Genomic DNA, 25,695 nt, shown 5'->3' with positions numbered 1-25,695 from the left:
TAGCTTGTCTCTGCTATTCCCAATAGCTACCTCTATGTGAGGAATGGATAGAAGACGTTCAGGGCATCATCATGCAAAGCTCCAATAGCAGTGACGCCTACACGGAAGACTTGGAACTGCAAACAGAGACTGGGGTCACCTCAGTGACATCTGACGCTGTCCAACCAGAAGTTCGATTTTTGTTTGGGGCGGGGGGTTGGGGGGTGTGAAGAAGCAGACTGTACTAAAAAAGTAAAACAATTTCTTGTCTATACTTTCTCTTTAAAATATTTTTGGGGGCGGGAGGGGGGGTGTTAAGTAGAATTTCTCATCATATCTGAAGTTAGGAGGAGGATAGGGAAGCTTAGCCCTTCACCCAAGAATAACCCAGTAATGACACCTCTGCGCGTGGGAAGTGTTTCCTTCTGCACAGGGAGGATCTGAGGCTGCACCCCAGTGGGATTCCCTGCTTGAGCTGGAAAGCCACTCAGAGATGCGTGTCGCGCCAAGAGTGCAGAGGTTTCGCTGGGATGAAATACCAGCCGGGAGAGACACTCCAAGTCGAAGGGGCTTCCTCCAGCTTGGAGGTAGGGGCCGTGCTGCGCAAAGGGGACCGGAGAGCCTCGGGACCGCCGCAGCCCGCGCCTTCCGCCAAGGGCCTGCCGGGGCCGCGATGCTGCCGGGCGCCGGGCCTGCGTAGCCGCCGCCGGCGCGGCCGTGCCCAGCGAGGCCGCGCCAGACCCTGGCGTCCTCCATGTTCTCTCCCGGGCTCCCCCTGCTCCGGCTGCCTGGGCCGCGGACCGCAGCACCACACACCCCCGCGGGGGGGGACGCCGCGCCCCATCCCCGCCCCCGGCCCCACCCCGGCCCCGCCGCGGGGGCCCCGACCCCACCGCCCGCGGGCACTGGCTGAGCGCCGAGGCCGAGAGCCGGCCGCGGGGCCGCGCGGGAGGGGCCGGGGCCGCCGGGGGCGGCGGCGGCCGGCTCGGGGCTCCCCCCCCGCCCGCGCTCGCCGCGGCGGTGGTGCGTCCCGGAGGTTACCGGAAGTGGCCGCGCTCGGCGCTGCCATGTTGAGGAGCCGCCGCTGCCGCTGCCGCCGCCGCCGCCGCCGCTTTGTTGTCGCCTCCTCCGGCTGAGGAGGCGCCCCGAGCGGGGGGAGTGGGGAGGAGGGGGGTCGGCCGCCGCAGCCATGGAGGCCAACTGGACCGCGTTCCTGTTCCAGGTACTGGGGCCCCCCCGGGGGGGCGCGGGGGGGACAGGGGGGCCGGGCCCGGGGCCGGCGGGCGGGCGGGCGGGCGCTCCTCCTCCCTCCCTCCCGGCCCCGCTCTCCGGCCCGGCCTTAATCCCTCTTTGTTTTTCCGCCCGCCCGCCCCGGCGGAGCGGGGCTGCTGAGGGGGACGCAGGCGGCCTCGCGGGGCGCGCGGGAGGACGCAGGCCTCGGGGTGACCCCCGGGCCCCCCCGGCACACACACGCACACGCACACACCCTTCGCTCCCGCCCCGGCGGGGAAGGGAGGCGGCCGGCCGCTGTCAGCGCCCGCGGCCCGGAGAAAGGAGGGCGCCGGGCCGCTGGAGAGCGCGGTCCGCTCGGCGGCGGCGCGCCGGGCCGGGGCCCACGCCGTGGGGTGCGGGGGTCCCCGCGTCCCACTCAGGCCCCCCGACTTGGTCTGCCTTCCGCCCGCTCTGCGTCCTCCGCGCCCCTCTCTTTTTGTGCGTGTGTTGACTTTCTGACACCCCCTCCGGGTCCGCGCGAGTAGCGGGTATCCCTGGGCTCCCCGCCACTCCCCCTGCCCGCCGCCCCCCTCGTGTTTACCCAGCTGGGGGGTGTTGTGGCTGTGTGTCCCCTCCCCAAACTTTTTCACTGGCTTTCCGTGCCCTCCCTCGCAAGCCTCTGCCGAGCCTTGGCAGCTGACACCCGCTGCCTCCGTCCAGCTCTCCCGCCGTCCCGGTCAGCCCGGGGAATCCCCGGCGGGGGCGGCGCGGGGGCCCCACCTTCTCCCGCGGCGCGCCGCGCTCTCGTCCCACCGCGAGCGTCCCCTCCAGCCAAGTGGGGGAGACGGCAAGTGGAGAGAGCAAACAAAGTCCGCGTACAGAGCCCCCAGATGAGTCATGCGTGGGGTGTTGGTCTTCATTTTTTGCAAGAAACTTGAAGGGGACTGTAGCCGGTATGTTGGCAGTCCTCTTGTCGGCCCACTTGAGGTGGGGACCCCTGTTTAGAAGACCGAGAACTTTTTCTTTCTTTTTTTTTCCTGCTCCGTTTCTGTTTGCAAACGAAGCACTTGGTGGGCAGCAGCAGTGAGCTCACGGGGAAACTTCGGAACTGGAGGCTAGGGAGCTCGTCACTTTAAGTGCGTTCTTCCCGCCTCTTTGAGTTATTTTCCTTCTTTGAATAACTTCGCGAAATCCCAAACGCGTAGCTTGGGTGCTTGAAACCTTTTGTGACTAACCAAGAACGGATGCAGAATTTTTAAAAATAATCCTCCCAGCCCCTGGACCCATCCCAGTGAAGTTAATATAGGGAACTGGATAATTCAAACGTTGCCTATTGTGTAGAGATGGTGCATTGTTTGAAGACATATTCTTTCGAATGTAATTTGCGTTTTAAATAATTGTTGTATTGTATTCAGGCTTCTTAAAATTGAGCATACTCAAAATTATGGAATTCACTAACTTGGCCTTTTTCTCATTCTGATCTAGTATTGTTTTAACGTGCTTTGATGAGCTTGATAATGAGATAAGTCAACTTAAAAATGCATTGGAAAAGAAATGATATATAACCAGCTTGCATCCAGGTTGGTGTGAAGGTGGCAAATGCCCTCTTGAGAAAAAGCTTTCAAATGGTCATTTTAAAATATGGGATTAATGGGCCACTGAAGTGATTTTTCGCATGAGGAATGATTTAGACTTACTGTATTAAACGTGCTCTCTCTTAATGGAGATTGGAAAAAATTGAGAGTTCTTTATGTAAAAGAAAACCCCCTAACTGATTTTTGGAAAACTGTTGAAAAATCTTTTGGAATACTTTTATTATTCTTTTCCTGGGGAAAGCAAATGCCAAGCATTTATTGATCAACTTTTTAATTAGATTTTATATTATTTAATTTTTTTCAGCTATTAAAATCTTTTTTTCCACCTGATGGAGGAGTGTGAAAGCTAATGTTTGATCCTGGGCTTGGCAATGTGTGCAGTGATAATTTAGAGCCAAGGACAGTTGAATGGGTAAAGAGAATATTTCAGTCTTTTCTCTGGAAAGGTATGAATAGACTTACTCAGTTCCAGTTTCAAGTAATTTTCACTGGGGAAATGGAGAGTTGAACTCTCTCGTTGTTTTCTGGAGCATCCTATTGAATTTATATTTTAAAACAATTTTAATACCTGCTTGCTTTCCAAATAACCTGGTGGAAAGTGAAAGCCATAACTGTTAAAATGTTTGATGGATGATTCTTCTAACAGGACATTCAAGATATGACTCATTGATGCTAATTTCTTTCAGTACAAAATCTTTTACCCTCTGGCACTGGAGATTTCATGGTGCCATATCCTACCACCCTGGGTGATGAAGTAACATTTCTGTTTTGTTTTTGCCAGCCCCATAAGAAAGCTTGGGCAGGGTTTTAAAAAAGAAAAAAAGCCTTGCTATTGAAAGAGATGGGAGATAAATTTTGGGTTGATGATGCTAGTCAAATAAAAGTCTACCCAGAGTTATATATTTTAAAAAACCACCTAACTGAAGGCAGGCCATGGTTGTTATTTTACTCTGTCTCTCCCCCAGAGAACAAGTTGGGGAAACCCAGTTCCCCTCTTAGAAGGCTTCATATAGAAGTGTGGGGATCCTAGGAATCCTCAGAGAGTGATTCCCGTAGTGGTCGAGGCATTCTACAGCATTTCACCCGAGAAGCAGGGACCTGGTGTGACCCTCGTGTGAGAGTGAGCTTCAGCAATGCTGTAAAAATACTTTATGTTGCCACAGACATCTGAATTGGTAAAATGGCAGTAAGTGCTTTCAGTACTCCATCGAACTAATGGTTGTTTAGAATTGAAAAATGCCTCTAAACACTATAAGTCTGAACTTTGTCCACAAGATTTGCGTTTCCTATTATCTGCTCTGATAGCCTTTGAAACTGTATATCTTGAGCTATCTTCAGCTATTAACCTTTTATATACTGTATGGAAGCTTGGGTATCCTACAGCAAGGTTGAAGATGGGGTAAGGTTAGAGTCCAAAATCTGTTAAAGTGTCTACTGAGGTCACTTGGGTAGATCCTGAAAATTATAGGAGCTCCCTAAATTAAATTAAAAGTGGACTGTAATTCAGTATGAGCACTAAGTCTAGAAAGAGAACTCATAAGTAAGCACACAAGATTCAGTCAAAATTATTAAATTGAAAATGGTAACTCAGTAATACCTCCTGATGATTTAGGGGAGTCTGGGTCTAGGCTTAGTTAGCTATTGTGCTGCTATCAAGTAAACACGGGGCTGTGTGGTAGCCGTTCTTATTCATCAGAAGAGCTGTGTGTGTGTATGAGTGAGTGTGTCTTGTTTGTCTCCAGGGTTTTTTCTCCTTAATGGAGTGAACTGTAGGACCTGGGATTATAGAGTACGAAGGGTAAATAAGTGTCTGGAATCTCTAAGATGATGGGATGGACCCTTCCAAAAATGTATGCTTAAAATATTTGGAACTTTTACCTCTGAGTGCATATATCCTTTTAGGATTACAAAACTCAAGCACAGGGGCTCAGGGTTACTGTCAGGTTTCAAAATTCATGTTGATCAAGTACAACATATTAGGAAGAACTATTTCAGGAATTTTTTTCCCCACCATTTCCTAAATGTTTTATCAGTATGGAGGTATGGACAATTTTGGAAGAATCAAATCCAAGAGAGTAATTACTCATAAATACCAAGAACCTGGTCCACAGTGAAATGTTGGTTTCAGTGTAGCTAAAGAAAATTTCCAAACAGTGTCCAGCCCCCAGTTTTGGAGGAGTGGAAAGCACTTTATAACAGCAAATGTCCAATACTTTAACAGGACTTAGAACCACTAGAAGTAGATGAAAATGAAAGGAATTTAAATTATTTATATCTTGTTTTCTCTTACTAGCTTGAGTTTAGAATTTGAATTAGTGTTGCTAAAGGATGAGATGAACTGAAAAACAACTGACAGGTGTCTGCTGGGGGCTGCCTTCACAGATACCTTCCAGGTTTCACTTCAGCCAAATCTTTTAGTAGCATTAAGTGAAAACTTTAAACTTAACAACTAGCATATGTATTCAGAGAACTAGTGCCTGTCTTTTCCTAGGTAAAATAAACAAGTAGATGATAATATGTCTGTATGTGTATGTGTGTAAGTATGTGGCTTGTGCATTACTGCAGTAAGGTACTGTTAAACACTTAAGTCTGAAGTGTAATTTTTTTGACAAGTTATTTAAACTTGGTTTCAGCCCTGATAGACTAACACAAACTGATTTCGTCAGCTGGTATGTCCCTTATGAACCAGGGTGGTGTGTAGTTTAGTCAGCTCTTTGAAAGCAAGATCACTGTCAGCAACTTATCTGCAAAAGTTTTGTGTCTGTGCAGTGATTTTAAATGCTTTGTAATGGGAGCTCTGAGAGTAGCTAGGTAGTTGCTGCATCTCTGCTGCAGAGGGTAGCTTACAGGTTCATTGATTGTTTCTTCTGGTCTCTGTTGTCTGAAGCATGTTGTATTTTGAGGGTTGTTGTGAGAGGCCGAGTTTCTGAAGTGTGAATGTTTGGTTTTAGGCCCATGAAGCCTCCCATCACCAGCAGCAGGCAGCACAGAACAGTTTGCTGCCCCTTCTGAGCTCTGCTGTGGAGCCCCCTGATCAGAAACCATTGCTTCCAATACCAATAACTCAGAAACCTCAGGCTGCTCCAGAAACATTAAAGGATGCCATTGGGATTAAGAAAGAAAAACCCAAAACTTCCTTTGTGTGCACTTACTGCAGTAAAGCTTTCAGGGACAGCTATCACCTGAGGCGCCACGAGTCCTGCCACACAGGCATCAAGCTGGTGTCCCGGCCAAAGAAAACCCCCACCACGGTGGTTCCCCTCATCTCCACCATCGCTGGGGACAGCAGCCGAACTTCGCTGGTGTCAACCATCGCGGGCATCTTGTCCACAGTCACCACATCCTCCTCGGGCACCAATCCCAGCAGCAGTGCCAGCAGCACAGCTATGCCCGTGACCCAGTCTGTCAAGAAACCCAGTAAGCCTGTCAAGAAGAACCACGCGTGCGAGATGTGTGGGAAGGCCTTCCGCGATGTGTACCACCTCAACCGGCACAAGCTCTCCCATTCGGACGAAAAGCCCTTCGAGTGTCCTATTTGCAACCAGCGCTTCAAGAGGAAGGACCGCATGACCTACCATGTGAGGTCTCACGAGGGCGGCATCACCAAGCCCTATACGTGCAGTGTTTGTGGGAAAGGCTTCTCCAGGTAGTGCATTGTGCTTTGTTTCTTTGTTTTTTTTTTTTCCTATCATGATATCAGTACAATCTCTAGATCTAGAATGTTTATGTGAGACTAGATATGTGCAGGCCTGCCTTATTAGAGGAGATTGGTGACAGATAAAGTATTATACCTCCAGGGCTAATTCCAGTTTGGTGTGGTTGACAAGTGTGACATAGGGATTAACTGATTATTTCATTTAAGAAGTGCCTTGGTGGACTCAGGCCTTTATTCGGCACATCAATACTTCGTATTACTGCAAAACCAGTACTTTTCAGTTCAGTTGGGTGAATGGTCATGAGGTTCACTGCACAAATCAAGGAAACAACCTGGAAGTTGGGATGACCTTGGATACTCTTAAAAATTTTAAGAGAGCGTGTTTTTCCATTTCTCTGTGGTTACTAACATTTCACTAATTTTCATTTGTAAAGGCTTTTTAAAGTTAATATTAATAGCAGTTGTCTCTGGCAAGTGTTAGTAAATTTTGGGTATTCTGTAACTGTAAAGAGTCAAGACCTAGAATGATTTCATGTTGACTAGAAGAGAAAATTAACAAGTAAAGGACTAAGACTTTGTTTATGGTAAGAGAGGTAAGGAGGCTTGCACTGGAGGGTGGGGAGTTGGTAATTCTGCTAGCTTTCTTTAAAATGCCCCCACCCATATCTGCCAAGCATGTAAACATCACAGTAAGCAGCATTTCTCTGTGTGTGTTCCATTACATCTTCTGTTGAAACTCTCTCTTTCACAGGCCTGACCACTTAAGCTGTCACGTAAAACATGTCCATTCAACAGAAAGACCCTTCAAATGCCAAGTAAGAGTTAAAATGACTTATCCTTAGTGTAGCACTTAATGCACATTATCCAGAAGGTCTGAGCCAATCAAATCTCACCATTCTTGAATAGTTTTAAAATCACTGACTTGAGTAAACGTGGTCCTTTTGAATTCTAGTTTTATAAAACATAAATGACAGCTTCTATTTCTGGGAGGCAAGATCATTTAAAAATGTAAATAAATGTTATTTTTGTTAAGCTACATTTCTTTTTCCTTGGGCAGCAGTGTTATAAGAAAAAAAAATGTGTTCTCTTGCAAAGGTCACTGTGTATTTGAAATGAATAAAGTGCTTTAAATTAATTTCTGGGCTGATGGTTGAGGTTGTTTTAACTATAATAGAAGAAAATAGGAATGTTTTCCCAAATGTAACCACTTACTAGATTTTTGTCTGCTATTGCCACATTGGAGCATTTTTAATGACATAAATTGTGGTAATGAAAAGTTTAAGAATCTTAATGAAATGACTGTGTTAGGTGTCCGTAATTCTGTTTTTTATCCAGAAAGTCTTTTTGTGCTCCTTTTAGTTAAATTTGTTAATAACTGATTCTATTAAGTAAATGATTTGATTTCTAAGAAAAATCCAATTGGGGAATGGAGACTAGTGTCATTGAGTGAGTGCCGGCTATGAGGCGTGGGCCAGGCTCTTAATCCACCAGTAATTTTGTGAGGTAGGTATTACCTTCAGTTTACAGATGAAATACATTCAGACAGGTTAGCTAGCTTGCTGAGTATTACACTGTTTAGTGAATTAGGAAGCTGGATTTAAATCCAAGGTTGACTGACTGTACAGCTCACATCTTTTCACTACTTGTTTGATTTTTTTTCTTTCCCTCAAAATGTAAAGGTCCAAAATTGACCAGGTGTTTTGTTATGAGTACAGTTTTACATAAGACATGCAATTAAAATCCAATTAATTCAGTCTGCTTGCTTACTTGGGTAGGGTAATACCTTAGAATATAACATACTTTAAAATGAGTAGAACAGGATAGTCTATATTTAAAAAAAGTTTTCCTCCCTCATGCAGACATGCACTGCTGCCTTTGCCACCAAAGACAGACTGCGGACACACATGGTGCGCCACGAAGGCAAGGTGTCTTGTAACATCTGTGGGAAGCTCCTGAGCGCAGCGTACATCACCAGCCACCTGAAGACGCACGGGCAGAGCCAGAGCATCAACTGTAACACGTGCAAACAGGGCATCAGTAAAAGTAGGCGGCGCCTCAGCTCACGTTTCTTGCTGTGTTTCAGATTGATGGAGTATAGATTTTTTTTTTTAATAATATATTGAAGATATTTTACTTTCCAAACCCAAATCTATACAGAAAAGGGATATCATAACCATTGGAATGTTTAAATTTACCTTAAATTCAGAGCCAAAGATAGAATATTCCACGGACCTATGGATAAAATTCAGTACTTGAATTTACCAAGGCTTTTTCTTTAAGATCTCCCTAACCACCAGAAGAAAGTGTTTTCCTAATTCTGTGTTCTGCTATATATGTGCTTTATGTGGCAGAAACATGAGATTCTCAAATGAATGGGAGAGAATGTTAATGTGTTTTAATCTCATTTGTTTTTGCTTCTTTGTAAGTATGTTGGGTTTATTATCTAGCATGTCAAACTTTGTTAATTTTACAGAAATTTAATGTACACCTTTGTGATCAAATAGCTTAAGTATATTAGATACTTTGATGAGTGTTATTCCATGCTAATATTACCCAAGTTCAGTTCTGAAAGATACTTGCTTTTTAATATAGCAAAGAATTCTTTTACATTGATTTTCCCTAGCCTTCTGGATTTTTTTTTAATTACCTGTTTTGGCCAATAGAGACATAGCCGCACAAAAGATGTACTGGAGTAAAATAATTATTGAGTCAAATGATAAAGATCATAGAGGCGTGAGGAGTCAGGGTATCTAAGTTTTAGATTTTGGAAAAGTAGCCCCCACTTTTTCAGGGTAAAGACGGTGTTTCTGGTTTGTCTTTGGAGTAGCGTGCATGAGTGAAGAGACCAGCAACCAGAAGCAGCAGCAGCAGCAGCAGCAGCAGCAGCAGCATGTGACGAGCTGGCCAGGGAAGCAGGTAGAGACATTGAGACTGTGGGAAGAAGCTGTCAAAGCAAGAAAGAAAGGTAAGATGAGGTGTCCAGTGCCCACAGCGTGGCCAGAAAAGTGTTTGCATCTAGTGTATGCCAAGTAGCAAAGGAAAATAGCCACAGCTCAGAGATTGCTGCTTTATGGAAACACCTTATGGAGATACTCTATGCTGGGAAGTCTCTGGTTGAGTTACTAGCAGCAAAGCTTCTAAGCTTCTGGATAGTTTTCTTTTTCCTAGGAAATAAAACTTCTCAGTACTTGTTATCATGTTCTTTCTTTTGGTTTACTTTTCGTTACAGATTTGGAGCCACATTTGGTACTTTGCTACGTGCACTCAGAGTTCCTTTTGTGTTCTTTTTATGTCAGCCTCCATGCTTTAAAGGCTCCTTTTTTTTTTTTCTTTCTAAAATATTCTCACTCTTAGATGAACTATCCTTCTGTGTTCATAAGTTCGTTTTCTTACAGCTGTGCTATCTTCTGCTGTTTAGAGTTGTTTCTGAATTGTGTTATTTTTTTCGTATTTTAGACTCTGTGACGCCAGTGTCTTTTCTCTGTCTCACCCTTAATTTCTTTCAGTCTGTCACTGGGCTGGCATCAGCTTAACATGTACTTCAGTGGATAGTGACTTGAATGTGATTGTTGCTGACATTTTGAGAATGGTCTGCTTTTCTCTCATGTATGTCTTATAAAGAAGCAGTTGGAGATCAGTTTTCAACACTGCTTTTTAGCTTAGCAGCTGTAGCTTTGGTTGCGCAGCCATTTCAGTTAAATCATTTTGTCAGAGCACTATCAGCCACAGGACAGAGTCTTAAGTTCCTTTTTCCCTCCCTCTCCCTTGTCGTGTCTTATTTTAAATTCTTGAGGGACCCCCTGCATGTAGGCTCTGCTGTAATTCCTTTGCTGTGTAGTTTCTTCTGCCCTCTGCTTTCATGTAGTGCAGCTATTCCATTCCTCTCAGATCCCTTCTGAGCAGCCTGTACTTGGATAAAGATAAAAGGAATAGCATTCTTTTTCATGCATCAGCTGGCATTGGAGGGCTTCCCTGGTGGCTCAGAGGTAAAGAATCTGCCTGTAATGTCGGAGACACAGAAGACACAGGTTCAGTCCCTGGGTCAGGAACGTCCCCTGGAGGAGGAAATTTTTGCCTGGAGAGTCCCATGGACAGAGGAGCCTAGCGGGCTACAGTCCATAGGGTCGTAAAGAGTTGGACACGACTGAAGCAACTTAGCATGCACTGGCATTGGAGGAAAAGAAGGGAGCAGTTCAGATAGGCTTTCCACTTGGTGCTGCTTTCTCCTGTCTTCCAAATGAATATTGTCATTTTGATAAGATGTTTTGTGATAGAAGGAGTGGAGAATGGCGGATAGGGGAGAAAAATGTATATATGTGTATATGCCATGGTAATTGCATGGTGAATGGTGAAGTTACTCAGTCGTGTCCGACTCTGCGACCCCGTGGGCTGTAGCCCACCAGGCTCCTCCGTCCATGGGATTCTCTAGGCAAGAATACTGGAGTGGGTTGCCATTTCCTTCTCCAGGGGATCTTCCCGACCCAGGGATCGAACCCAGGTCTCCCATGTTGCAGGCAGACGCTTTAACCTCTGAGCCATAAGTGGTTTGAAAATATATTATGAGGGATATTTTACTCAGAGAAGAAGCAAAGTGGTTAAGTTACAGAAAAGGACAGGGTTAGATTAAAACGAAAACATGGTAGGGGAGGTAGGGAGATGGTGACTGGGGGAGAGAAAATTCACTGGGATACAGCAGGAGGAGGATGCTTTTAGCAGTGCTGCCGTCATCTCAGAAATGAGTTGGTTTTCTCCCTCATTCTTTCTGTGTTTCTACACTCTTCTGTTTGGTATTGTATTTCAGTGTGCTTGCACAATAAGACTCAGTTGTTTAGCTCATCTTCTGATCTCCATGAAACAAAATGCTATTATAGTCCCATTTGTAATGTGAATCTCTTTGGAAATGGCCACTGATGTTAGAAACTTCTGTGTTCATGTTAGTAAATGTCACATTTTGGGGAGAAGAGACTCCTGACCTGAAAACCTGAACTTGAATCAGCACGTCACTTTTAAATATTGGGTTTAAAGAAGGTAATTAAGTTTCCAAACGTGGATGACAATCCGATCATCATTTTAGGAGCATCTTAGATATACAGATACCCAGGTTCCATCTAAATCTCAAGATTGAACTTCTTGGGGAGCAATTTTTTTTTTTAAGTGCTCCCTAGATGAATGATTTTGATCATCAGCCAGGTTTGGGAATCCCTGATAAGGAGTATGGAGCAGGGCCAAGGTTACATCATGCTCATCAAGGAGGTGCTGCTCATTGACTCAAGGGTCCACCTGAGATGATTTGACCACATGTGGCATGCGGGCAGACCTCCATCTTTAGTCTCAAATGCATTTCTCCATTTCAACAACCAAGTCACAGCACCCCCATCCGTCGTCTTAACTGCTGTTTTCTGACACACCAGCAGATAATGCTGAATTTTGGTTGAGGGGTGGAGTAGGGGGGTGTCACCCCAGAGGAAAGTTTTCCTTAAGAAGTGCTCAGGCTTTGCTGATAACAAGGACTATGATCCCCCAACTCACTGCAGGGTCTGCTAGCCTCGCTGGTCCCCTTTGGTGGTTGGAGGTTTGTCATATGTACCGTTAAATGACACTAGGGGTAAATAGGTGATTATGTCAGTTTCAGAAAGAGAAAAATGAGAGGGGAGGAGAACACAAACCTACTGAGGGATGCTTGTTCTTTCTTTTAACATAAGCAGAGGCAACAGGGTTATTTAAAATGATTTGTCTAAGATTGAAATAAACATGATTATTTAAATAGCTTGTCTTTCCATCCGTGTCTAATGGATTTTTAAAACCTTAACAGAATGTGGCTTCACCTCTGAGAAAGCTTTAGAGTACATAGCATCGAGAACACACAGCTCTGCTAGTTACAGTGTGCCTTATAAGAAGATTTTTCGGATTATCCGTTGTGTAACCATCAGCCCAGCTCTGTGTAAGCAAGCTCTTCTAGCGTGGCCTGCGGGTGCTTGGCTCTTCCCTGGAAAGTCTGTAGAACTCAGAGGAGCCGCATGAAGTGTAGTGGTAATACTTAGCCCTGCTTGATATCTCTGCCTCGCAGAGTGCCTTTGCAGAAATTACCTGATCTTCCAGCATCATTGTGAGGTAGGTAAGTAAATCTAAACTTGAAACCAAAAGCACTAAGGCTAAGCCAGTTTCCTCAGTCCTTGTGGAAAGCCCAGTGTCAGAAAAGAGAACTGCTCTCACGCTGGGATTCCCGGCCCCCAATTTTGTGCTCAGAAGGAGCCTCCCTTCCAGTTGACCATGGGGTAGAAAACTGTAATCTAACTTTTTAAATGTTTGTCCTCTTTAATTAAAAGAAGTTGATTCAGAAGCTGAATTGTGTTCGCTGTTTTCCGAGTCTGAAGGCCCTCTTGTCTTCTTACTTTAGAAGCTGCTAACCTGTGCCAGACCTCCACGGCTGCTGCGACACCGGTGACTCTCACTCCTCCGTTCAGTATAACGTCCTCTGTGTCGTCTGGGACTATGTCAAACCCGGTCACAGTGGCGGCCGCGATGAGCATGAGAAGCCCAGTAAATGTTTCAAGTGCAGTTAACATAACCAGCCCGATGAACATAGGGCATCCTGTGACTATAACCAGTCCGTTATCCATGACCTCTCCTTTAACCCTCACCACCCCCGTCAACCTGCCCACCCCCGTCACTGCCCCGGTGAATATAGCGCACCCCGTCACGATCACGTCTCCAATGAACCTGCCCACGCCTATGACGCTGGCTGCCCCTCTCAATATAGCAATGAGGCCTGTAGAGAGCATGCCTTTCTTACCCCAAGCTTTGCCTACATCACCGCCTTGGTAAACAGTGTTATAAAATCAGAATATGGGATAAAGTAAATATTTACCAGCAACTTACTTTTAGTTTATTAAAGCAAAAAGTAAACCATGAAATTGGGAGATTTTATTAGTTAATAATAGTGTAGTAGCATTTTTCTCCAATTTGGCTGGGATTGTTCAAAGTAGGGTATGTACGTCACTTATCATTGGACCACTTTAGTTTAATCAGAAATTCCTTTTAGCTGACAGCGTTGCTTAAACAGGATAGTAGTTGGCAAGATGAAATGTCAGAATTAAAACCAATCATAAAAAAGCAAAATCCATTTCAAAATAAAGCAGCATTACTGTTTCTAACCCTGAGAAATCATTTTATTCTAAACACTAGCAGAGCTCTTCTCCCGATACGAACAAGGTGGATGGCTGACTTTAACCTGAAGTTCTAAATCCACGGATTGAGAGCTAGTGTAGAATTGTCTGTGTTTGTTTTTATGAGTAAATACATGCATTGTCATAATAAAATGCATTTCAGAGAATATGCATTTTACCTTTGGGAATATGTTAATTTCAGGCAGCATTCCCTATGGGAAAGGTGATACCAGCTCTGATATGCAAAGCATATGATAATTTATCATTCTAACTTCAACATATAATAGGGATTGTGACCTGATATTTGGAGATGTAAATATTGCTCAGCATACTAATCCTGATGAAATACAGCATTGTAGTTGACTTTTTAAAAAAAATTAAAAAAAAAACAAAAACAAACTATACATACACATTGTGTTTTGGTAAGAAAAGGCCGCAACTGGCAGAGGAGAAGTCAGGTGTGCGGACAGGCAGACTCCTAACAAACGGATGCCAGCAGGACTCCTGTTCAGGGGTCACAGAGTACTTCGGAACAGTTAAAATGTATTTGCTTTAAATTGGAAGACGCTGGAGGCACTGGGATGTGATATGCCCCTCTCTCTCCCAATCAGAGCCTGTTGATGTTTCAACAGGGAAAGATGTGTTAGTTGCTCACTAGAGTTTATGTCTTATATTAAATTGTATACAGTTTTTATTCTAACCACTAACTAGGTAGTATGCCCCTTCAGAACAAGCAGAGTCTTTTTTTTTTTAATTTCTCCTTCCGTTTCTTAATCAAGTATTGTGCAGATTTGTTCAACTTTGTAAATATGGACATCACTTTTTTTTTCCTTTGAGAAAACACTTGTATCAGCTTTGTGGGGTTTTCAGGGAGACAGCTGTCTGTACTCCCTGCAGAAACCCAGCAATGATTGTGCACGTTAAGACATGTGCTTTTTATTTCTTAGCAGGATGTTTTTATCTCTGTACATAAAATAGAAACCAAAAGCTAGGGAAACACATACTCTCCACCATCATGCCAGACAGTAATGTTTTTAAGGCATTGTGTTTTTTCAAAAAGTTACTAAAACCAAGACGCTGTGATTTTTTTTTTTCAAGTTGCAATATGTTTTTGGTTTCTTTCCTTTTTTAATCTTGCAGTTAAGAGAAATGGACATTAGTTGTGTTAATCTTGCAAAATGTTTGCAGGACTGACTATCAAACTGGATGACTTCCATTTATGCCCTACTGTGTCAGTTCAAGCATCAAAATACCTTGCGTCTGAGGCAGACTTCCTACATCAGGGACAGGTATCTGTGTGTCATTATACAAAACAGTTTGAGGGGGTTGAACTACGTAGTAAAAAATAAATAGTACTTAGTGTAAAATAATTTTATAAATGATCTTTTGTACTTTAGGACATTAAATTGTACAACTTTTGTATATATAAAAGCTTAGGAACTTTCTGTTTAGCAGGAAGGCAACACATTCCTACACTTTTAATGTATATGTTTGTTATAATGTCCATGTAAACATGCCCTATGTTTGTGCCTTTTAATTAGTTTGTCTCAATAAACAAAATGTAGAGAAAAATATGTAGCTATGACTTTGTTACAACTGTTACCTATCCACAGTACCAAGATGGTTTGTTTTTAATACGTAGAGCATTATGTGTGGACTACTGGAAGGACTCGTGTAGGGAAGGCCCACGCATGGCCCTGCTGAGGCCTGGACTGGGCAGACAGTGGCCACATTTGGAGGAAGCCCATGTTTCCTGGCACGCAGCCCCAGGACGGGGTTGTGGCTCTGATTAATGGGCCGTGTCGTCTCTCTCTGACTGAGCAGGCAGTCCAGTCCTCCAGGATGGACACAGCCCGGCTTCCTCCACAATGGCCCAAGGAGCAGTCCTCAGTGGGGGCAGGTGTGGACCCTACCCCCAGGCTAGAGTGTGGTCGTCAGAACCCTGAAAGTATTAGTTCTTTAAAAAAAAGATATATACTAGAAATGATTGCTTTATCAATTCATTGTATAATAAACAGGAGTGAGACTTCATTGTATGACTTCAGTTAAAATGCTGTTTTGTATGCATCCTTTATTCACTCAAGCTTGTCTGCAATAATAAAGCCACGTCGTGTCTTCCTTTGGGAGGGAGAGAGTTGGCAGGATGGAGATGACAGTGGGCCACTGAAATGGGGGAGGGGGGCAAAGTAGGTTGTGGTGACATTCTCCTGTCTTGGAACTGGAATTGAGTTTTGATGCTGATGAACTGACTCAACCAAGTGTTGAAGGCACGATGGCCATCGCTCCCAAAAAAGCAGAGTTTTTTTTTTCTCTTCTAGTTGTAACCTGGTTAAGAGCGTCCCCTTTATCAGATTGGCAGCTAAAGAGTTGTATTAGATAATCCTCAAATCTGACATCCAGCCTGTTACGCTCTAGGGCTCGCTGCTTGGCCTGCGTTTTGCCTTTTATTGTATCCATTTCCCTCCTAAGGTGTGCTCCTAAACAAAGGTTTCTGTGTAAAGCAGATGGATGGTTTTTCCTGTTGATACCAGCACTGTATTACTAACATGCAAAAACTGCAGATTTATTTTGACAAATTAAAGTTAACCAGTCACAAATGTTACGATGGATTGCTTAATACCTCAGAAGCTTCACCAGTTCACCATGATGATAGAGAAAGTTCTGAAGCGCTGCTTCTCCAGGTGTACACATCTCGATACTGGGCGGCAGAGAGGGGAAGGACTAGTGACCCCATGGGCTGAGAGGGTGGGACTGCAGCAGGCTGGCTGCAGGAAAACTAGTCCCCACCAGTCAGCTGAAGTAAAGTAAACCCAGAGAAGATGGTTTTTTAAACTTCTTTTTTTTTTCTTACACTCTAAACCCAGCTGCTTTACCTGAAAGGGGTTTTAGGTTGGGTTGCCTAATCATTTGTGTTCCACGAGGTTCATTAGATGTCTGCTGGGTGCCAACAATGTGCCAGGCACTGTTAGGCAATAAAGGGCATCATACAAAGATGAAAAACTGGTGGCTGCCTCCAAGGAGGCTGTTAAGACAGATACGCCACGTTCCCAAGTGACAGTATCACCAGACAGCAAATCAAGATGCATCTGACACCATTTAATAAAAAGCTTTGGATACTTACATCTGTTTTGTATATAACTGAGGAGAAGGCAATGGCAAGCCACTCCAGTACTCTTGCTTAGAAAATCCCATGGATGGAGGAGCCTGGTGGGCTGCAATCCGTGGGGTCGCTGGGGGTCGGATGCGACTGAGCGACTTCACTTTCACTTTTCACTTTCACACATTGGAGAAGGAAATGGCAACCCACTCCAGTGTTCTTGCCTGGAGAATCCCAGGGACGAGGGAGCCTGGTGGGCTTCTGTCTATGGGGTCACACAGAGTCGGACACGACTGAAGTGACTTAGCAGCAGCAGCAGAGGCTTTCCAAACTTCCTCTGATAATTGATTTTAGTCTCTCTATTGGCCCAATGGAAACAGCTGGAGGAAGAATTTCTTACGTTGCTTTTGTTTGGAATGGGAAGCGTCATTTCACTGAGTTGCTAGTTAACAGTGCTTACTGTCCAGGTGTTTCTGCTCTGTTCAGCGAGCCCTGCAGTTTGGTCCTTTCTGAAGAGACTTGGATTCAGGAGGTTTTCCCTATAGTATCCTCAAGTAACATTGGGCTAAAGGACAGTCCAATGTGTTCATGAATTACCATTGAACTTTCCCCTCCCAGCCCTAATAAAATCTGGCCTTCAGCCCTGCACTCTTTCCATTTCCTCCTTAAAGAGTCCTGTAGCCTGAAAGAAGGCGATTTGTCCCCATCTGGGCCTATAAATCTCCCCCACAGCTGATCTGACCCTGGCAGGTTACTGAATAATCTCCTCCCCACAACCCCCAACCTCCCGTCATGTAAAAAAGGGGAGCCAGACCTCAATGTGTTACGGTTCAGGGCTGAATACTGACTGAGCTTGTGCACTGATCTGGACTACAGCTTCTCTTGGCTGCTCACTTTCAGGCAATCGAAGGTCACGTAGTTCCCAAGAAAGGAACAGAGGGAGGGTTGGGGCTCTGCTTCGGGTCTCTGTGTGGTTAGCACTCTGCTGGGACCACCCCACCAAGGGGTGGCTAGTCAGCTCTCGCCTTCCCAAGACAGGCACTTGACCCATATCTTGGCCCTGGACCCTGAGGGTCAAGTACTCTTCCCTTTCCAAAACCTTGCCTGTCATGGTAAGGGAATGGATTTTCACACTTCAGATTCTGTATCACCTCTGACTTGCGTCATAACTTCAGGAATTTTCTTCATCCCCGTTGATCTTTGACTTGATATCCCACCTCCTTCCCAACCTTTAAATACATCTTTGAAGAGTACAAAGAAGAACTTGAAGTCACTTACTGGAGTGAATCCTTTCTGCCCAACATGCAGGAAGAATTGTGTGGAGTGTCTCTAAGTTTACATTGTTTATGGAATTTTCTCAAAGTGAGGTCCACCTGCATTTGGCTGTGTCAGCCCTTCCACCTGAATGTCACTTTTTCCCTCAGTACATCTGTAAAAAGCCTGGGTAAGAATTAGTAGGCTAGTGATAGACATTTGAGGACGCCATTCTCTTCTGCCAGGGAGCGACTTGGCACAGCCGCTGGAGAGGGTGAGAAGACCAAGGGGAAGGGAAGGAACATGTCCTTCTAGTGACTGTACAGTTGTTCTGTCTGGCAGTCAGTGCCCAGGTCCCAGGCTGGGAGCAGACGTGCCAGTTCCAGAGGCTGCTCGTGCAGAGGGGAGCCAGTCTTGGAGATTGGGACAGGAAGCTAAGTGTTGGTCAACCTTGGGGGCCACCAAAGCCACCACAGTTCTTACAGGGTCAGCCTAGATCCACTAGAGATCAGGCTCCAACGAGCCTGGATCCTCAAGGCCTTTGCTCACGAACCAAGAAATTCCTAGCTTTGTTAATGGTGGGAACAGAGCCAGAGGGAAATCAGCTTTGCTTATGAGGTGAGGGAGAGAAGGGAAACTGGGAACTTGGAGGTTAGAATGGGGCCCAGGGAAGGGAGAGAGAGATTTTGAAGAAAATGTCCTTGTGCCTCCTGTGGTGTACCCCCCGCCCCCACCCCTCCGCCTCTCTCCATGCATCTGCCTTGGGCTGGACATGATTCCTCGGAGGGCCCGAGACAGGCTGTGAGGCTAAGCCAGCTGTGCTGACCTCAGCTCCAGTCAAGGGGCAGAAAAGAAGACATGCTCTTCTTGGTCAGAAAAAGGGCACAATCAGTAGCTGAAGAGACAGGAAAGATTCAGATGATTTGTAGGGAATTCTTCTTGTGGTGGGCACCTGGGAGCCACTTGCAGCTGAGGAGGTAGGGAGCCCCCTTCCTGGAATCCCAGAAGCGCAGGCCTTGACTCCAGGGTGGCCTGCCCCACGCAAGGGAACTCCTGCCACTTTGTCAGAAACTTTGTGGCTGTCAGGGACATCTGAGGAAGAAAACGGGAGAGGGTGGCGCTGTGGAAAGAGGAAGGAGGAGAATCTGTATATTTTGTCCTCCCACAAACAGCCCACCAACGCATGTTCTCTGTCGTGAACCCCTGGATAGTCTGCAAATCTAATGTTTCTCCCTGCGAAACCTTCCCTGTAACTTTTATTTAGACACTTGTTTCATTCCTCCTTGGTATAACAGGAGGAGTTGGGAGATATCCAAATAAAGTTGAGGTAGTCCAGAGCTCCACAGAAGGGAGGCTAGTTCTAAAGTCGGATTATATATTCCAGAAATTTTGCCACACTCCCTAAACCTCTGGTTCCAAATTTGTGGGACCATGGCACCCTGCTGCTGACTTGCCCTTGTGTATCAGTGAGTCCCAATGTTCAGGAAGCCTGAAACACGAGGCACCGAACACCAAGGCCGGAAACAGCAGTAACAGGTAAGAGAGAACCCCAGAAGATTCAGAGCAGGGCATAAGGGCCAGCTTAGGAGGTGCGGTAATTCAAGGTTGCAGTTGAGAGCAGGGGCTTGGAATCCGGCAGGCCCTGGGGTGTAAATCCAGGCTATGCCAGTTGGAAATGTGTGACCTTGGGCAAGAGATGTAACCCCTGTGGCCCCAGTTTCCTCAGCTGTGAAGGAAAGAGGATGACAGTTGCAATATAGTAAGGATTTTGAAGATCTAATTCATGTAAAGTGCTTCGTACGAAGCCTGATAGAGAGGAAAGAGCCTCAAATTCAATATCCCCTACCTTCACCTGGGCGTCCTATATCCTATGTAGTAACAGCACCATCAGTTCACTCAGGCACCAACTGCGTTCACCCAAAGAGCAAAGGAGGGCTGCCTTCCTGCATGACTTCCCCATCTCAGATGCTGAGATTTTGAGAGTTGGCATCCAGCATGGGAACTGGAGCCTCATCTCAGGGAATGAGAAAGTTAGATGGGAGACACATCTAAACTGCCGCTAACTGAAGCCTGCCGAATATGTGGCAGGGAAGGCTCCAGTTACACCAGGAAATAACCAGGCTGGGAGACCTGGAAAAATGTCAGGACGTGGGCCTCTCTGGGATGGTGCATCGTGCTTCAGAGAAGTCGTTCCTTCTCACTGCATTTACCAGCACTCACTATATTCAGAGAAACTGGCTGTACAGTTTTCCTAGGCAACTGGACCATCCTAACAAAGAGTTAGTTCTTATAGCTTGCTGCAAGCCTGGCACGGGCCTGACCTCCTTCCTTCCCAGTAGGAAAGGGAGGGCCACCACCTACCCAGGCAGGATGTGGGGGAGAAACCTGACATCCTTCCCAGACCTGCTCGCTCGCCCCTGAACCTGCCCTCATGGGCTCCACCTGCTCTCCTGAAGGCATCCTGGACTCAGCGCTCTGAGAGGCGTCCTGCAGAGCGCGCGGAAAATGTGGGTTTTGCAGGGCTGGGTCTGTCCACCTACTGCAGTGCCCAAAGTCCGATACACTCCACAGTTTGGCTAAATCTATCTTGCCGCCCTTGTCTCCGCGATTTCCTCCCGGCGGGTGGAGTAGGGTTAGAGCTGGGTGGGCTGTGGAGGCAAACAAACAACTCTGGGCGTGTCAGCCCCGCCCCGGCCAGCACTGCCGAGTAGGGATTGGCTGATGTCGCCTGCATTCTGGTTGGTCGGGGGAGGGTGCTCATTCACAGGGAGCATTGCTCCGCTCGGGCTGGAAGCTTCCAACGCTGCTTCGCTTTCTGCACTCTGCACAAAAGTTGTACCCTCTTCTCTGCAAGCACATAAAATCAAGTTCTATGATGTGCCTCCCAATATAACGTTGGCCCCTTGAAGGATGGCCGAATCTGTCAGCTTGCTGTATCCTATTGCTAAATCACACACGTGAGGGTGAGTGGGGAGAGGCTCGCGGGAAGATGCTGGGGTTGCGGTTTGCCTCCCGCGGCGGAGGCTATGGCTTATCCTGGGGGCCGTTTGTTGGGTTAACTTTTCAGAAGACCCATTTCCCCTTTCTATCACCTACCTTTGTACTTCACATTTCCCTGCCTTCTGTCATGCTGTTCCACATGGTTGGGGTGCTTTTCCTTCTCATTTATTTTTGTTGTGGGTTTTTTTCAACTTTTTATTTTGTATTTGAGTATAGCCGTGAACTTCCAGATGTTCAAGCAGGTTTTAGAAAAGGCAGAGGAACCAGAGATCAAATTGCCAACATCCTCTGGATCATGGACAAAGCAAGAGAGTTCCAGAAAAACATCTATTTCTGCTTCATTGACTATGCCAAAGCCTTTGACTGTGTGGATCACAAGAAACTGTGGAAAATTCTGAAAGAGATGGGATTACCAGACCACCTGACCTGCCTCTTGAGAAACCTGTATGCAGGTCAGGAAGCAACAGTTAGAACTGGACATGGAACAACAGACTGGTTCCAAATAGGAAAAGGAGTGTGTCAAGGTTGTATATTGTCACCCTGCTTATTTAACTTATATGCAGAGTACATCATGAGGAACGCTGGGCTGGAAGAAGCACAAGCAGGAATCAAGATTGCCGGGAGAAATATCAATAACCTCAGATATGCAGATGACACCACCTTTATGGCAGAGAGTGAAGAGGAACTCAAAAGCCTCTTGATGAAAGTGAAAGAGGAGAGTGAAAAGGTTGGCTTGAAGCTCAACATTCAGAAAACAAAGATCATGGCATCTGGTCCCATCACTTCATGGCAAATAGATGAGGAAACAGTGGAAACAGTGTCAGACTTTAGTTTTTTGGGCTCCAAAATCACTCCAGATGCTGATTGCAGCCATGAAATTAAAAGACGCTTACTCCTTGGAAGGAAAGTCATGACCAGCCTAGATAGCATATTAAAAAGCAGAGACATTACTTTACCAACCAAGGTCCATCTAGTCAAGGCTATGGTTTTTCCCATGGTCATGTATGGTTGTGAGAGTTGGACTGTGAAGAAAGCTAATCGCTGAAGAATTGATGCTTTTGAAGTGTGGTGTTGGAGAAGACTCTTGAGAGTCCCTTGGACTGCAAGGAGATCCCACCAGTCCATTTTAGAGATCAGTCCTGGGTGTTCATTGGAAGGACTGATGCTAAAGCTGAAACTCCAATACTTTGGCCACCTCATGCGAAGACTTGACTCACTGGAAAAGACTCTGATGCTGGGAGGGATTGGGGGTGGGAGGAGACGGGGATGACAGAGAATGAGATGGCTGGATGGTATCACCAGCTCGATGGACATGAGTTTGAGTGAACTCCGGGAGTTGGTGACGGACAGGGAGGCCTGGTGTGCTGTGATTCATGGGGTCGCAAAGAGTCAGACACGACTGAGCGACTGAACTGAACTGATAGCCGATTAACGGGCTTTCCCGGTGGCTCAGCGGTAAAGAAACCGCCTGCAAGGCAGGATGACCTAGGAGATGCGGGTTGGATCCCTGGGTTGGGAAGATCCCTTGGAGGAGGGCATGGCAACCCAGTCCAGTATTCTTGCCTGGAGAATCCCATGGTCTGAGTAGACTGGTGGACTACAGTCGTTAGAGTCGCAGCATGACTTAAAGAGGCAGTAGGGCCCGACTAAAGCGATGGAGCACGCAGGCACATATAGCCCTTTCACAATGTCTTGATGGTTTCAGGTGAAAAGCGAAGGGACTCAGCCATACATATTCCCCAAACATCCCTCCCATCCAGACTGGCACAAAACATTGAGTAGAGTTCCATGTGCTATACAATAGGTCCTTATTGGTCATCCATTTTGAATACATAAGTGTGTATGTGACCTTCCCAAACTCCCTAACTATTCCTCTCCTCCCCCAACCAGAAATTCCTTTTCTAAGTCTGTGTCCTTTTCTCCTTCTGTTTTGTAAGTTCATTTGTATCATTTCTTTTTAGATTCCACATATAAGGGATGTCATACAATAGTTCTCCTCTGATTGACTCAGTATGACAGTCTCTAAGTCCAACCGTGTTGCTGCAGATGGTATTATTTCATTCTTTTAATGGCTGGGTAATATTCCATTATATGCCACATTCTTCTTTATTCATCCCTCTGTTGATGGACATTTAGGTAGCTTTCACGTCTCGGCTGTTGTAAACAGTATTGCAAGGAACGCTTGCCAGCGTCTTCACTCCTAGGACAAGGTCTAGTTTAGTGCCAGGTTTTCCATTTAGTTGCTCTGTCTTTTTAATCTCCTTAAACCTAGGCCATTTTTATAGCTGGCTTTTCAAAGAAATTACAGACCCCTGCTTTTTATAAAAAATAGAACATTCTTCATTTTGTGTTTGTCTGGTGTTCCCCATGATTGCACTGACATTACCCATTCTCAGCTGGAATCCTGCCGAGGCAACGTGTGCTCAGGGTATCATATCTACAGGCACCTGACAGCCTCTGTCCCCCAAGGTGACGATCCCTCAGTCAAGACAGTGCCTACTTTCTCCATTGTATAAGTATTGTTTTCCCTCTCGCAACTAATAAGTCTGTGGAGAAACACTGTAAGACCATTCAAGTATCCTCCTCCTCCTCCTCAACACTTCCCCCTAGATTTAGCACCGATGGATGGTCTGATGCAGTCTTTATAGTGATGTTGAAAACATCTCTGTGCAAGAAAGTCAGGATGGGAATGTATCAAAGAAGATGGGAAGTATCAGAAGAACACAGGAGGGACTTGCCTGGTGGTCCAGTGGCTAAGACTCCAAGTTCCCAATGCAGGGGGCCCAGGTTAGGCTCCTGGTTAGGGAACTAGATCCCACATGTTTAAGATTGAAGATCCCACCTGCTGCAACTAAAACCTAGTACATCCACTGCTGCTGCTACTGCTAAGTCACTTCAGTCGTCTCCGATTCTGTGTGACCCCATAGACGGAAGCCCACCAGGCTCCCCCGTCCCTGGGATTCTCCAGCCAAGAACACTGGAGTGGGTTGCCATTTCCTTCTCCAATGTGTGAAAGTGAAAAGGGAAAGTGAAGTCGCTCAGTTGTGTCTGACCCTTAGCGACCCCACGGACTGCAGCCTACCAGGTTTCTCCATCCATGGGATTTTCTAGGCAAGAGAACTGGAGTGGCTTGCCATTGCCTTCTCCATACATCCACACATATGAGTTAATGGGGGGGCTTCCCTCATAGTTCAGCTGGTAAAGAATCTGCCTGCAGTGCAGACCCTGCATTCTGGGTTGGGAAGATCTCCTGGAGAAGGGATAGGCTACCCACTATTCTGGCCTGGAGAATTCCATGGACTATAGTCCATGGGGTCACAAAGAGTCAGACATGACTGAGCGATTTTCACTTTCAAATATTTTTTTAAAAAGAACACAGGAGTCAGCAAATGGCCAAATTCAGGGCAATCTATGCATCAAAAGAAATATTAGTAACAATAACAATAAATTATAAGCTGTTGGGAATTCCCTGGCAGTCCAGTGGTTAGGACTCAGCACTTTCACTGCTGTGACTGGGGTTCAGTCCCTGGTCAAGAAACTAAGATCCCACAAGCCATGCAGTGGGGCCCAAAATACATATACATATAATGTATAAATATATGTATATATTTATATATGTACACGTGCCTGCATGCTAAGTCACTTCAGTTGTGTCCGAGTCTTTGTGACCCTGTGGACTGTATGTAGCCCGCCAGGCTCCTCTGTCCATGGGATTCTCCAGGCAAGGGTACTGAAGTGGGTTGCCATGCCCTCCTCCAGGGGATCTTCCCAAACCAGGGACTGAACTCGCATCTCTTATGTCTCCTGCGTTGGCAGGTGGGTTCTTTACCACCAGCGCCCCCCAAGAAGCCCATATATATACATATCTATAGGCGCTTGAAAAAAGGAAGGCTCCATGACTACATAAGTAAACAAATTAGTGCATCCTGCTGCTCCCTGACCTCTCAGTTCCGCTTTCTGGAGGAGCGGTCCTGCAGTGGCAGCTGTGCCCATCTCGCCAGTTGCACTGGTCTTCTGACCAGCCACCACCATGTGCCAGTTCCCTGGGGAATGGAGCTGAACTGAGCCCCAGGCTCTACTCCACCCGCCCCAAGGGGAGCAGGCCTCCAGCCTCCAGTGCAGGACCTGAGCTGAAGGTCTGGGCCCTAGGACCCTGTCTTGCCATAGCCCCAGGGTCCTCATGCCCCGAGGGGCTCAGCCCTGCTTTGGGGAGGGGTTTCTGTCTTCCTTTTTAAAGAGACACCTGGTGAGTGAAATCTCCTTCAAGGACATCACCCAGCCCCTTAGGGACCTCCACCCACCACCCTGGAACTAGCTGTGGTGTGTATAGCTCCAGGGAGACTCTTCCAGTGAAGAATAGGACATTTTTCCCATTTCCCCTAGTGCCCAGAGCCCGGAGCAGGGGCTAAAGAGGTAGAGTCTGCTTCCTCTCCTTCCTTTTCCTGGCCATTTACTGGTGCTCCAAAGCGTCCCTTCCCCAAAGCACAAAGGAGCCCTCCCCAGGACAGCAAGGCCCAAAGGCTCCTCCGTCTGTTGCCCTGCTGCCCAAGCCCCCCAGGTATATGCATCCTGCCCTATCCCCAACATCCTCCATGGATCTCCATCCCTAGAGAGAATCAGATCTGAACATCAGGATGAAATTGATTGCAGGCAGGCCTCCTGGGATGAAAGTGAAAGTCACCCAATGTGTCCAACTCTTTGCGACCCCGTTGACTACACAGTCCATGGAATTCTCCA

At 46.3% G+C, this 25,695-nt stretch overlaps 1 protein-coding gene across 12 annotated transcripts; it reads left to right on the top strand.

Annotated features, from left to right (window-relative positions):
- Positions 1-1,025: 1,025 nt before the first annotated feature.
- On the top strand, positions 1,026-15,179 carry VEZF1 (vascular endothelial zinc finger 1). 12 transcript variants are annotated; one of them, XM_055399297.2, is made up of 9 exons: positions 1,065-1,201; positions 2,677-2,771; positions 3,091-3,198; positions 3,752-3,972; positions 5,738-6,432; positions 7,193-7,256; positions 8,283-8,484; positions 9,266-9,406; positions 12,839-15,179. In XM_055399297.2, exons 4-9 carry the CDS (start codon positions 3,967-3,969, stop codon positions 13,264-13,266), a joined length of 1,536 nt encoding a protein of 511 aa, XP_055255272.2. In that variant the 5' UTR covers positions 1,065-1,201; positions 2,677-2,771; positions 3,091-3,198; positions 3,752-3,966; the 3' UTR covers positions 13,267-15,179. The 12 variants fall into 12 exon arrangements, with proteins under 12 accessions (XP_055255265.2, XP_088684734.1, XP_055255256.2 ...); XM_055399315.2 differs by lacking the exon at positions 3,091-3,198; XM_055399271.2 differs by lacking the exon at positions 3,752-3,972 and having other exon boundaries at positions 8,301-8,484; positions 9,269-9,406.
- Positions 15,180-25,695: the final 10,516 nt, after the last annotated feature.

Source organism: Moschus berezovskii, chromosome 20 (genome assembly GCF_049115385.1).
Source record: "Moschus berezovskii isolate FMDL1 chromosome 20, NW_MosBer_1.0, whole genome shotgun sequence".
In the NCBI taxonomy this organism is placed as follows: Eukaryota; Metazoa; Chordata; class Mammalia; order Artiodactyla; family Moschidae; genus Moschus; species Moschus berezovskii.
The sequence above is the reverse complement of the archived record's forward strand: the minus strand, read 5'-3'. Positions and strand labels throughout refer to the sequence as shown.

Bases quoted from the DNA above. Each gene is read 5' to 3' on its own strand.
- VEZF1 (XM_055399225.2), top strand. From the start codon at position 3,136: ATGTTTGATCCTGGGCTTGGCAATGTGTGCAGTGATAATTTAGAGCCA. The intron at 6,433-7,192 runs GTAGTGCATTGT...TCTCTTTCACAG, and splicing joins TGTGGGAAAGGCTTCTCCAG to GCCTGACCACTTAAGCTGTC. The intron at 8,485-9,265 runs GTAGGCGGCGCC...TTGTCTTTGGAG, and splicing joins CAAACAGGGCATCAGTAAAA to TAGCGTGCATGAGTGAAGAG.